Below are 10,937 nucleotides of genomic sequence, written 5' to 3' on the forward strand. Positions count from 1 at the left end.
CGCCCCCGGGCCCGGCTCCCCCCCCGTGGGAACCCCCGCCGCAGGCAGCCCCCCCGCCCCGCGGCCGTCTCAGCCCGGGCCTCGGCCCCGCGCTTTGCTGAGGATCTGTGCTTCGTGGGTGGGGGGTGGATGCTCGCCTCCTGCCTTGTGTGGAGGCCACCAGGGTCTCCCGTCTCGCCCCCCACGGTAGTCGATCCGAAATTTCATTAGGACGCTGTTTCCTTGCCCGTGCACCAAACTGCATCTCCTGCTGGTTGAGCTGTCGGTGCCTGTGTAGGTGTCGGTGGCCTTTGGATTCCCAGTGGTGAAGAAGGGCTGCTGTGTCTGTTGAACACCTACACGTGTTAAATATCTCCTGCAGAAGAGGCGGTGGAAGCTGAAGAAGCTGTATTCAAAGCTCTGAGAGAGATTGTTTGGAGGTAATAGGAAACAAAGCACCCTCTGCAACACTGGTGGCCTTTGTACAAGCTCTTTCTTTTGTCCATAGCTAAAGGAATCCAAACGGGCAGTGAACAGCCTTCGGGATATCGTCGATGATGATGATGACGATGACCTTGAGAGGGTCAGCTGGAGTGGAGAACCTGTGGGAAGTAAGTGCAGAAGTACTGCAAGTTACCCTTGAGGCAGAGGGAGTTTAAAATTACTGCTTAAGTCATGTCATTTAGTCGAGGTCAGGAGTACTACTTACTATCTAATCCTGCGTATCTAATCTAATTCTAGTCTTCTCGGGTCACACTGTGAGACACTTGATTTACCTGTGTGAACCCAATGGAAAGCGAGCAAGCAGAAGCCTAAGATACATAAAGAGGAGGAGTGCAGACAAGTGGAGGGAATTCACTGTGTTTTTCCCAATATGTAGCCCAGCTAAGAGCAGATGTTTTGGAGGTTATGGCTTGGTATTCATCATGCTTAGCTGGCCCGCAGGATTCTAGGTGCTCATTTCCTTCACACTGCTGCCTGAAATGGCACCATTTAAAGTTCTCTGTGCTTTGTCCCCACAGCATTTTAAGGAGATATTGTAAGGTTTAGTGTGTGTTTATAGACTGGCTCTTATGCTTGAAGTTTGAAAGGGAATTGTAGGCATTAAGCAAATGTGTTTCTAGTGATGATGGGAGTGAGCTCATGACCCAGACACGATGCTGTCTGCTGCACTTTGGAGTTCGTGACCCACAGAATATGTGGCACTTGCTAGCCAGTGCCAAATAGTGAAAATTCACATTTGGATCCCCCAGAGGACCTTCAAAGACTCTGTTGTTCTTGTGCTGTGCTGTAGCTCCTCCCTTGTGTTCAGGCTGTTTCTTTTCACACCCAAGGTCTCTACCTATCAGTTTTTTTACTCTATCACCCTCTCCTCAAATGTGTGTGTTGTACAGCTGTGCGAGAAGAAGGGAAAACTGTCTCTTGAACAAGCAGGAGGCAGACATATGCGTTGTTGCCAGCGGCATATGCATGTTGATAGCTGTTTTGTCTGCGTGGGGAGGAAAACTGTCTTAGTTTTCCAGTGTTCAGGAAGGTATGCTCTTATGCTTCTGCAATTTGAGGTAAGCCAGGGATTCTGTGTCTTGCTGTGTACCTTTAGAGCAAGGATTATGCTTTACCCCATGCAACAACATATAAATGTTGGGTGGTCTGTGCATTTTTTTATATAAGCCATAACCAGCTGTACAACATTGCCAAAATCAGCCATTTCTGAAGAACCATGCGCAACTGTTTAACAAGCGGTATTACATGAGATTGGGATTCTGTAACTTGGTAACATTTCTGCCATGCCATAAGATCATTCTTTATAGACTGATTTTCTCTGTTATAAATTACCTCTGTCTGCGCATAGGTATCTCCTGGTCAATCAAAGAGACAGCCTCCAGCAGCGCTAGCTCGCTGGAGAGCCGAGACTCCAGCCTACAGAAGGGCTCTTCCTCCTATGCTGCTTTTCCCAAACAAGTTTCCTCCTACTCCCTAAGCAGCCTATTCAAAGGTGAGGTTCCTCATATACAATATGGGCAAATGGGTTTTCCCTCAAGAGTGTCAAGGGGCTATTGTGTTATCTTATGTAAATTGTTTTCTCTTAAGTGTATTTCAAAACAGGGAGGCTCTGATCTCAGTGTGGGAGCATATCTCTCAGTGGTCAGAAATTGGAGACCGCCTTATGCAGGAGGTTACATGCTCTTGTGGTATGGGAGGGGGCTTTGGAGATTATGGCTTCTTAAAAGCCAGGTTCCACAGGACAGCATGGTAGAGCATAGTGCTGTACAGTAATCTGTTTGTACCATGGAAAGGAGGAGGCTACAAAGGGACTGGCTTGACCCATGTGGCCCTCATCTGATCTTCAGATCTGCAGAGGAGACCGGTTGATTGTCCTTTGTTTGGATTTCAGCTGGCTGCTGTTGATGTTATAGTTGGTTCAGCAAACACATGGTAACAGGAGTGGTAGCTTAACTGGTTATGGAGGAACTGCGCAGCAGGCCACGAGGAGGCTTGCACAGCTTGCAAGAGTTCAGCTCTGTTGTCTCACCATCAGACAACAAACCAGCTTTTACTTTGTCTCTCTTTCTCTGAGGTGGTCTTTTACTCTCAACTTTGATAATACAGTGATAACGAAAGGTATCCAAATCACAGCCCTGGTGAACGAAGCTGTCCATGCTGCCATGGCCTAAAGCAGTGCTGTGTGCTTGAGCATCTGCTCTGTAGGCAGATGAGTGAATTCAGGCTCTCTAACCTCTCCTGGCCTCAGCAACAAGAGCACAGATAGGGCTCAGGTGTGATATGGTTTGTGATGCCACAGGCAACTTCAGAGTCTTAGACTGCAAGCAGGTGAGCCCCGGCTATGCCGGTGGAGTGTGAATCGCTATACCGAGCGGCTTGTTCTACAGTGGCATAGCTACAGCATGCTGGCTTGTGGTCTAGGTTTGTGTTCCCTCTGCAAGAGATGTTGGTGCTGAAGAGACAGTCTCTCATGAGTGTTTGTTTTGATTTCAGGACGAAACAGACTTCCAAGCTTCCAGTCCCTTTCAGATGGTAAGTTTCGAATCCCTGCCTCATTTTGGGAGGGGTGCAGAGTTACGTAAACCAAAGCATTTCCAAAATGGGGAAGTGTCATCTTCCTTATGTTGCAGAAAGGGAAACTGAATCATGGGTTGTCTGAAAGGCATTCAGCAAAGAAGTAAGAGTTGGTGTGATGGTTTGGGGTAATCTGCTTATGTACAACTGACAACCTGGTTTTAGAGCAACTTCGTATTGCAATTTGGTGCTTGAGTTTGGGTCTTCTGCCACGAAAACGAAGAGAAAGACAATTTTGGAAGTGGATGTGAATCAGGAGTTTGATGTGCTACTCAGCTTTGCCTTTTCCTCTCAGCCCTCTCTGACACAGGAGTTAAAAACTACGCCCCAGAGCTGCGGAGACCGAAAGCTGAGTATAAGGTGAGCAGCCTGTGTTTGTAGTGTGCTGAGATCAGGGTACTGTCAGGACAACTTCCTATTCTGTTGGTTTCATGGGAAGTGATTAATTGCTATTTCAGACACCAGAGGGCAATGCAGGGAATAGGACAGGGAGCTGCAAAATGCAGCCTCACAGTAATTTAGGTGTTCTCTGGTTTTGCTCAGAAGTAGAGAGCTTTGCTGGGGGTCTTAGTTACTCCTTCTCCTAATGAATGGCCCAGCAGGCTTTGTGAAAAGGATTTCTAAATAGTGCTTTGCCTGTAAGCTGCTTTCATGCTGGGTCAGATGAATTAGCATCACATGTGGTTTTAAATTTTTTTAAATTTAAAGGCTTCTAAATTTCTTGTCCGTGAATCACTGGGACAGCACGGAGGGAGTTGCACAGAGGTGGAGTTCCAGTTGGCAGGAATGTTCTTCTCCCAGATAGGCAGTGTTAGGTGTTGCAGAATCTAGTGGATTTTGAGACTGGGTGGATTCCTCCTACTAAGTGTGAGGTTGTGGTTCCATGTCCCCAGGTCCAGCTAGTAACAGGACTGAGTGCATATTCCTAACAGATACAGACATGTACAGTACTAACAGAGCTGCACACATGAATTAACAGGCAGAAACCAATGCCTTTATCAACAGACACATAAACACACAATACTCAAGCCTGATCCTGAGCCTACTTTTTGTCTGAGGAGGCTTGAATTCCACTTGTGGAACATACACACACTCTACGGGTCTCTCCAGTAGCTGGTCTTAGACATCCGGTTTGTTTTGTAGCTGAATCCCAGACCCCAGTCTTCTCCAGTTGCTGGCACCTGGAATCCTTGAGTCCCTAGGGTTCATGGTCCCATTCCAGTTCCTGGTACTCAGACTGCTTTTTCTACTCACTGGCTGGTTGAGCTTGAAGCTCACTAGCGTTCATACAAACACATACACTTGAAATGGAGAGCCCACCCACATAGTAGGTAGTTAAATATAGAATTTAATGAGAATATAAGACAGACTGGAGCGATCCATTTCAGGGCTCAGTCAGACAGGCACACTAACTAGCCACTTGTTTAAATTTGTCTGGCACCCTGTGGCCCCTTTTCCCTCTGTTTTCCCGTGCTTGTTCCTGCCCAATTAGTTTTGATCCCTCCCTTCCCCTGCTTTTTGTCTTTCCCATAAGCTTCCATAACAAGCTTCACACATTCACACAACCCTCTTAAAACATCCCAGGGATCTTTTTCCCCTGCATCTCATACTGTCATGTGCCTCTTTAGGGTTGCATGGTGTTCAGGGAAAGTTTCTTTGGTTTACTCATCTTGAAGGGGTTTACGCTATGCATAATGACCTAATCTGTCTCATTTGATGGTGGCAAGGCATGGCCAAGCCAGTGTGCTCAGACTGCACTGATGAAGTTACTGGGTTTTCTCCACCTGTCCTTGGCCATCTGATCCTCACCAAGTTGATGTGTTTATGTTGATTAGCCGTTAATCACATCACCTAACAGGCAGCACTTCCTGAAAGCACAGCAGGAGAAATAAGTGTGCCCTGTTGTAGTCTGTTCTGTGCCTGCAGAGGCAGTGAAGCAGGAAGGAGAAGGGTTGTACAGCTCTTTAAAAGCAGGAAGGGAAATGGCAGCTTTGAACCTGTGTCCTGACAGTGATGGGCTGAGGAGCTGCCTCTGGCCAGAGGTGCTGGAAGGAACCCTGGTGCTCAGGACGTTTGACGCTCAGCTACGCGTTGACTTGAAAGACTTGTGGGTAGTGGTTCCCTAATAGGACCGGGTCAGCCCTTTTTTTCTTTAGATTTGGGCTTTCAGTAAATCTTCACTGAATTTAAAATTCAGCGTCCCCAGAGCTGGCTCTGGTTACTCCCTTTCTCTGGCCTTTTTTGAGGCAGAAGGCTGAATTGCAACCACTGGCTTGAGTGCCTCACAAAGATGTAGGTGCCTTCTTGGAGTCTGAGTTCAGGAGCGGCTCAGGCCACCGCCACTTGTTATCCGGTGCTTCAATATCATAGCAGCTGCAGGGGAAGAACTTTTGTCATTGCAGCAGCAGAAGCATAATACCTTAAGATGGTCTCGCTACAGGCTTCAGTGCACTTGTCATGTTGTACTAGTCCTGTGCAACTCTCCAGGCACTTGCTTGAGGCTGCTGTCCCTGCGTTCCCCACACTGCTGGGGAAGGCTCACCAGCAGAAGTCTGTCTGAATTGTAACAAGAAACTGACCCCTTCCCCCTCAGTTTGGGCTTTGTCCGTTTTGCATGTATTTTGTTTGTCCTTCTGAAAGCAACACTGGAGCTTTCATTTGCAAGGAGGACAACCTGTTGAAGTGCACTTCTTACAAAGGATATGATGATGGACCTTACGGAGGCAATAGAAAGACTCTGTATTAACATTTGAGCCTCTAGCTTCCCTCCCCACCAGTATGCAGAGTCTGAGGGCCCACCATCTGCACCTGAATGCTATGGGGACACATCCTACTAACAGTTTCCCTGGGGCAGCTGTTAAGTCTGAGAAGCTACACATGAGCCATCACTCTGATCCAGCACAAGTGGGAAAGCAGCTTGGGGATAGCTGGCGTGACCTGGCCTCTTGAGGCTCAAGAGCTCTTTATTTTTCTTGTGGCAGGATTACAGCAGTGATTGGAGCCCCAAAGACACAGTCAGGCGAATGCAGAGGGGCAAGGTAAGGACTTTACACTCCCACCTGCTTGCAAGAGACGGGGTGGCTGGTCCTAAACTGCTTTACATTTCCCTGTGCTCCTGGCAGTTCCGGGAGCAGGGAGGGGATCCATATTGCTTGCAGCATCAAGCAGGGATGGTGCTCTGCCTGCTGCTTTGCCAGGTGGCAGTGCCAGGAGCATGCTAGCTCAGGAGCAGCAGGAGACCTTCAGGGTTTTGTTGCATTGTTTACTTGAGTCATCCCCTCAGCTAGGCTCTGACAGGATCTATCTGTACTGCTGTGTCCCTCTCTACCATTTCTGCTCCCTGGGGCTGGGTTTATGGAAAAAATCTGAGGGTGTGGGGCTTTACTTCCCTTCTTAGTTGGTGGCAAATGGACAGAGGAAGATGGAAGCAATCTTGGTTACACTGGACCTGGAATCTTAGTCTCAGCTGTCTCAGTTAGCAGTGAGCACACAGGGAGCTTGTGGTTTTACTCTGCATGTGTCTCCTCAAAGGCTGAGGTGACCTAAAGGCTGAGAGAGGCCACAATTACAGGGTGAAAAGAAGGGAGGAAGAGTCTTACAACTCTACTTTTCTGTTCTTCTCCGTGGAATTCCTACAGAGTCCCCTCCTCCTGTCAGGGCTGGTGGTTTGTGGTGTACAGGGAAGTTTTGCCTTGTTACAAGGGTGTTTGTGCTGAATGTACAATGTCTGCTGTTCTAGCCTGGGCAGTAATGAGGGCTAACTCTGCGACCCCTGTGGACAGATTCCCAGAGATTGTGTAGCACATGGTTTCAGCTAAATGACAAGTTCTCTGCTGGTTGGGATGGCAATTATTCATGTTGCTGAAGGGCTTGTAGCAGATGAATAGGTAGTACCTTGGGGGCTGGTTCAGCCTGGGGATTGTCTGATGTCCCATATGCCTATTTACACCTCTTCTATCTCCAGGTCTGCTCTCTAGAGAGATTTCGCTCCCTGCAGGACAAGCTGGTGCTCTTGGATGAAGCTGTGGCAGGGCATGATGGAAATGTCATTACAGCTGTGAGTCCTGCTGGGGCCATATAGGGCTGGGACTTCCTGGGTGACCCCACAGAGGGTGCTTGTGTGAATGCAGTCACTTGGCCACCTAATCTTGCAAGATGGGGGGTTGTTCTTTACTTAAAACCAAGAAGTTGCTGAAAAGTGTCAAAGCTTAAAACTGGGAAGTTCCATATTCCACTCTGCAGAATTCATGTCAGGTTAACAACACGAAACCTGATTCTTCAGCCTTAGAGATCTTTGCAGCAACTGCTTGAAAGCCAAGGTTTAATCTGCTTGTTTCAGCTCAGAAGATTTGAGGGACCTCTCCATCTTATCTGGCTTCCAAAGCATCAGGCAGCAATGGGACTGTCAGAGTTTCCCTCATCCAGGTCTTTTAAGCCCTTGGATCTCTCATGGAAGTTTTTCTTTGTAAATCTTGGTCTTGCTTATCTAGGCTCCCAAGCAGGAGCTTAGGCAGGCAGCTGTGGCCCTGGCTCACTGCTTGTCCTGTGTCTAGCGGGTAGCAGAATTCAGTTCAGTGATGTAAGAGCTGTGTCTTTAGAGGCCCTTTGCAAAAGCTTCCCCAGACCTTGACCGGTTTGCTGTTTGTTTGTCTTAATTCTGGTGAAGACTGATCTGGTCAGCTGAGAGCTGCTTCTCTGTGCTCACAGGTCCTGATATTCCTGAAACGGACGCTAAGGAGAGGTAAGTGTGACCGGGGACAGCGTTTCTATAGTGTGTTTCAGTTAAGGGCAGAGGGGCTAGTTCTTTCACGGGGTGCAAGTCACCAAGAGAGCATCTGGCCTATTGTTACTTTACTGAGCATGAAATATTTTTGCAGCAAGTGTAACATGGCAGGGGGGATGGTGATGCCCACGAAGGCCCCAGAGAGGAGCTTTAAGCAGTGATAGGTGGTAGTGGTGATGCAGTGAAAGAAAATGAATCTGTAGAGATAGCACGCTGCTGTGAATTCAGCTGGCAACCTAGCAGACAGGCTCTTCTGTGCTCTAGCCTCCAAGACTGTGCTTTGAAATGGGATAAGGAATCCTGCCAATGGCTTGCAAGTCCACGCACCATGCTTAGCCCCCTCTGGCTTGGTAGTGCTAACTTGCTTTACCCACGTGTACATGTTTCTCTTTTGTGTAGAGATCTTGTTTCGGGAGCTGGAGGTGCGACAGGTGGCCTTATGTCATCTGATCCATTTTCTCAAAGAATCGGGTGAGCAGAAGTTGCTTCTGGATCTGCTCAGGTGAGGCTTTTGCCCAGCCTTGTGGTGGGACTGAGCATGCTGCTAGGAACCTGCCTCCAAGTTAATGCTTGCTCATTCCCTTTTGCAGATTCCTAGACAGGACTGAGGAAGTTGCTGTGAGTATTCCCAGGAGCAGAAGCTCCCTTTCCTCGTTGAAGAGGGAGTATAGTGGGCAGGGGGAGGCTGGCTGCAGGGTGCTTGGTAGTCAGGCAAGAGCTTTGCATCCCCGTTTTGCCCTATGGAGTCCTGTATCTCCCAAATCCATGAGAACAGACTGTGCTTCTTTTCCCTCTCCCTCCAGCTGTCCCAGTACCGGGAGCATTTGAACATCCAGGATGTAGAAAAAAGGAGGGAATTTCTGAAAGGCTGCATTGGGTAAGAAAAAATGCAAGAGGGTGGGAGGGATGTAGGTGCTTCACAGAAGGTGGTAGTAAAGCAAATTAGACCTCTGTCCCAGTGCCACAGCTTATGTAGTTTGAGAGCTGATGTTGGTTTTGCCTCTGTGGGAGTGAGGTGTTGTGGACACAATGTAGACCAGAGAGGAAGAATTTGTGTTGACCGCTAGTCCAGCAGATTTTGCTGCTTACTTGGGGGCAAAGATGCCTCAGGGACCTTCTGACCATTGACCCTTCAGGTTGTGAAGGATGAAAGCTTGGGTGCCTGAGCACTTGGGGAAATTGGTAGCATCAGCTTTAAGTTGTTCTGTGAGAGAGACCACATAGTTTTTCCTTCTTTGGACCCTGTCTAGGAGAGAGCCAGTTGGAGACGGCAGCAGTGCAGGAGCTTGAGTACCTACTAGCCACTCAGGCTCGGGAGAATGGGAGTTTGTTCCCCACATCTCTCTGTGTGGGGAGCATGTTTGGTAGAGGAGAGCATCCTTCTAAGGGTACTGTGTTAAGAGCTGCTGACAGTGACTCCTTCCTCCATGTCTGGCCAGGCTGCCATTTTCGGCTGAGGATACCTCCCACATCCAAGACCATTATACCCTGTTGGAGCGACAGATCATCATTGAGGTATGAAATGTTCCCTGCTGGTCAGGAGATGACTGGGACTAGCTGCAAGAGACCTCTGTCTGTCCCTAACTTACACCACTTTCCGATCTAACCAGCCTGCCCCGGCTAGTGTAGTTTAACTGCTATCTAAGCTGCTGTGCCAGGCACATGTGTGAAATACCAAACCTGAGACTTCATGGCATGTTGAGGCTGTGCCTGTGCACTGCTGTCACAACACTCTCCCCAGGTCTCTACCCCACAGCTAGGTCAGGCAGTTGCCCTGGCTAATGTTCACCCTCTCTGTATTCCTGTTTCCACAGGCCAATGATCGGCACTTGGAGACGGCTGGGCAGTCAGAGATATTTCGGAAATATCCTCGCAAGGCTTCAATTCTTAACATGCCACTAGTGACCACCCTCTTCTATTCCTGTTTCTACCACTACACAGAGCCTGAGGTGAGGATGATGTGGGGGAAGGGTTACATCTCATCCCCGTAGCCCTCTGTGTGGGGTGGTTAAGATGGGGCATGTTAAGGGAAGAAGGGGAAGGAGGTTATATTTTATCCCTCAGGGAGACCTAGAGGAACCCAAATCCCCTTGTCCATCTTGGAGTTTTTTGTGCTCTAAGATGGGACATTCAACCTGGGACAGCCTGTCAGGGAGCTGCATCCTAGAAACCACTGTCTTTTACTTTGGGCTCCAGGGAGACAGAACTGGCCCTTAATCCCATGAGGCTGAGGTGTGTGATACTGGTCCTGGAAGTGCTGGAGGTGTACCAGTTGAAGACATAGTGGAAACCAAACCAGAGAGCTAATGGGGTAGCATAGTTGCTCTCGTCTGCCAGCTGTTTCCTTCTGTAGCAATGACATGAGCAAAAGCAGTAAAAACTTTGGGAGATTAACTCTGTGCGAGGCAAATGCCTTACAACATGTGTCTGAACCTCTCCTGTGGCCTGCCCTGCTGTTTGCACTGACTTACCTGCTCTCTTTAGGGAACATTCAGCAGTCCAACCAACCTGAAGAAAACATTTAAGGTATGTAAGTCTCCTGCTGTTTTGGCAGCACTAGCTGAAAATGTGGGCAGCCAAATTGTATTTAGTGAGGGGGCTGACTTAGGAGAAGTTTGAGGGGCTCAGCACTGAGATGGGGAGGGGGGCATGGCATCTGCCTTGAGCAAGGCCATTCTGGAGGCTCAGAAAGGTGAGTGGGAGCCATGTGGAGGCTTTTACTGAGTGTGCCCTGGATGCAGCAGCACTTGCAAATCCCCACCTCCTGCTCTCTGCAGTGCCGGCCCTGTCCTCAAGCAGCATCTCGCCTCCTTGCCTGGCTGTTGGTGTGGGTCCTGACAGGGCTGGGGGCAGGTGGTGTTCCTGTCCAACTACACAGGCAGCCTGAGCTGTGCTAGTGCTCTGACTGCAGCTTTCTGCCTTGCAGATTCCTGATAAGCAGTATGTGCTGACTGCCCTGGCTGCCCGTGCCAAGCTACGAGCCTGGGATGATGTGGATGCCCTCTTTACCACCAAGGTGAGCTGTGGAAAGCCTTGCTGGGCACTCAATTCCAAGTACTGATAACTCCAGAGCAAGCCAGGTACCAGACAGACTGGC

The 10,937-nt window shown here is 48.9% G+C and overlaps 1 protein-coding gene across 1 annotated transcript in view; it reads left to right on the forward strand.

Annotated features, from left to right (window-relative positions):
- Positions 1–129: 129 nt before the first annotated feature.
- Positions 130–10,937, forward strand: part of VIPAS39 (VPS33B interacting protein, apical-basolateral polarity regulator, spe-39 homolog) — a 13,622-nt gene continuing 2,814 nt past the window's right edge. Inside the window, exons 1-15 of the mRNA XM_009646580.2 lie at positions 130–186; positions 488–590; positions 1,832–1,975; positions 2,977–3,015; positions 3,353–3,417; positions 6,039–6,095; positions 7,022–7,114; positions 7,765–7,798; positions 8,240–8,342; positions 8,431–8,458; positions 8,644–8,717; positions 9,280–9,355; positions 9,655–9,789; positions 10,325–10,366; positions 10,767–10,856. Coding sequence (XP_009644875.1) covers positions 130–186; positions 488–590; positions 1,832–1,975; positions 2,977–3,015; positions 3,353–3,417; positions 6,039–6,095; positions 7,022–7,114; positions 7,765–7,798; positions 8,240–8,342; positions 8,431–8,458; positions 8,644–8,717; positions 9,280–9,355; positions 9,655–9,789; positions 10,325–10,366; positions 10,767–10,856 — 1,140 coding nt within the window. The remainder of the gene's footprint in view (positions 187–487; positions 591–1,831; positions 1,976–2,976; positions 3,016–3,352; positions 3,418–6,038; positions 6,096–7,021; positions 7,115–7,764; positions 7,799–8,239; positions 8,343–8,430; positions 8,459–8,643; positions 8,718–9,279; positions 9,356–9,654; positions 9,790–10,324; positions 10,367–10,766; positions 10,857–10,937) is intronic.

The sequence above is a fragment of the Egretta garzetta genome, unplaced genomic scaffold (assembly GCF_000687185.1).
Source record: "Egretta garzetta isolate BGI_Z169 unplaced genomic scaffold, ASM68718v1 scaffold79, whole genome shotgun sequence".
Classification (NCBI taxonomy): Eukaryota; Metazoa; Chordata; class Aves; order Pelecaniformes; family Ardeidae; genus Egretta; species Egretta garzetta.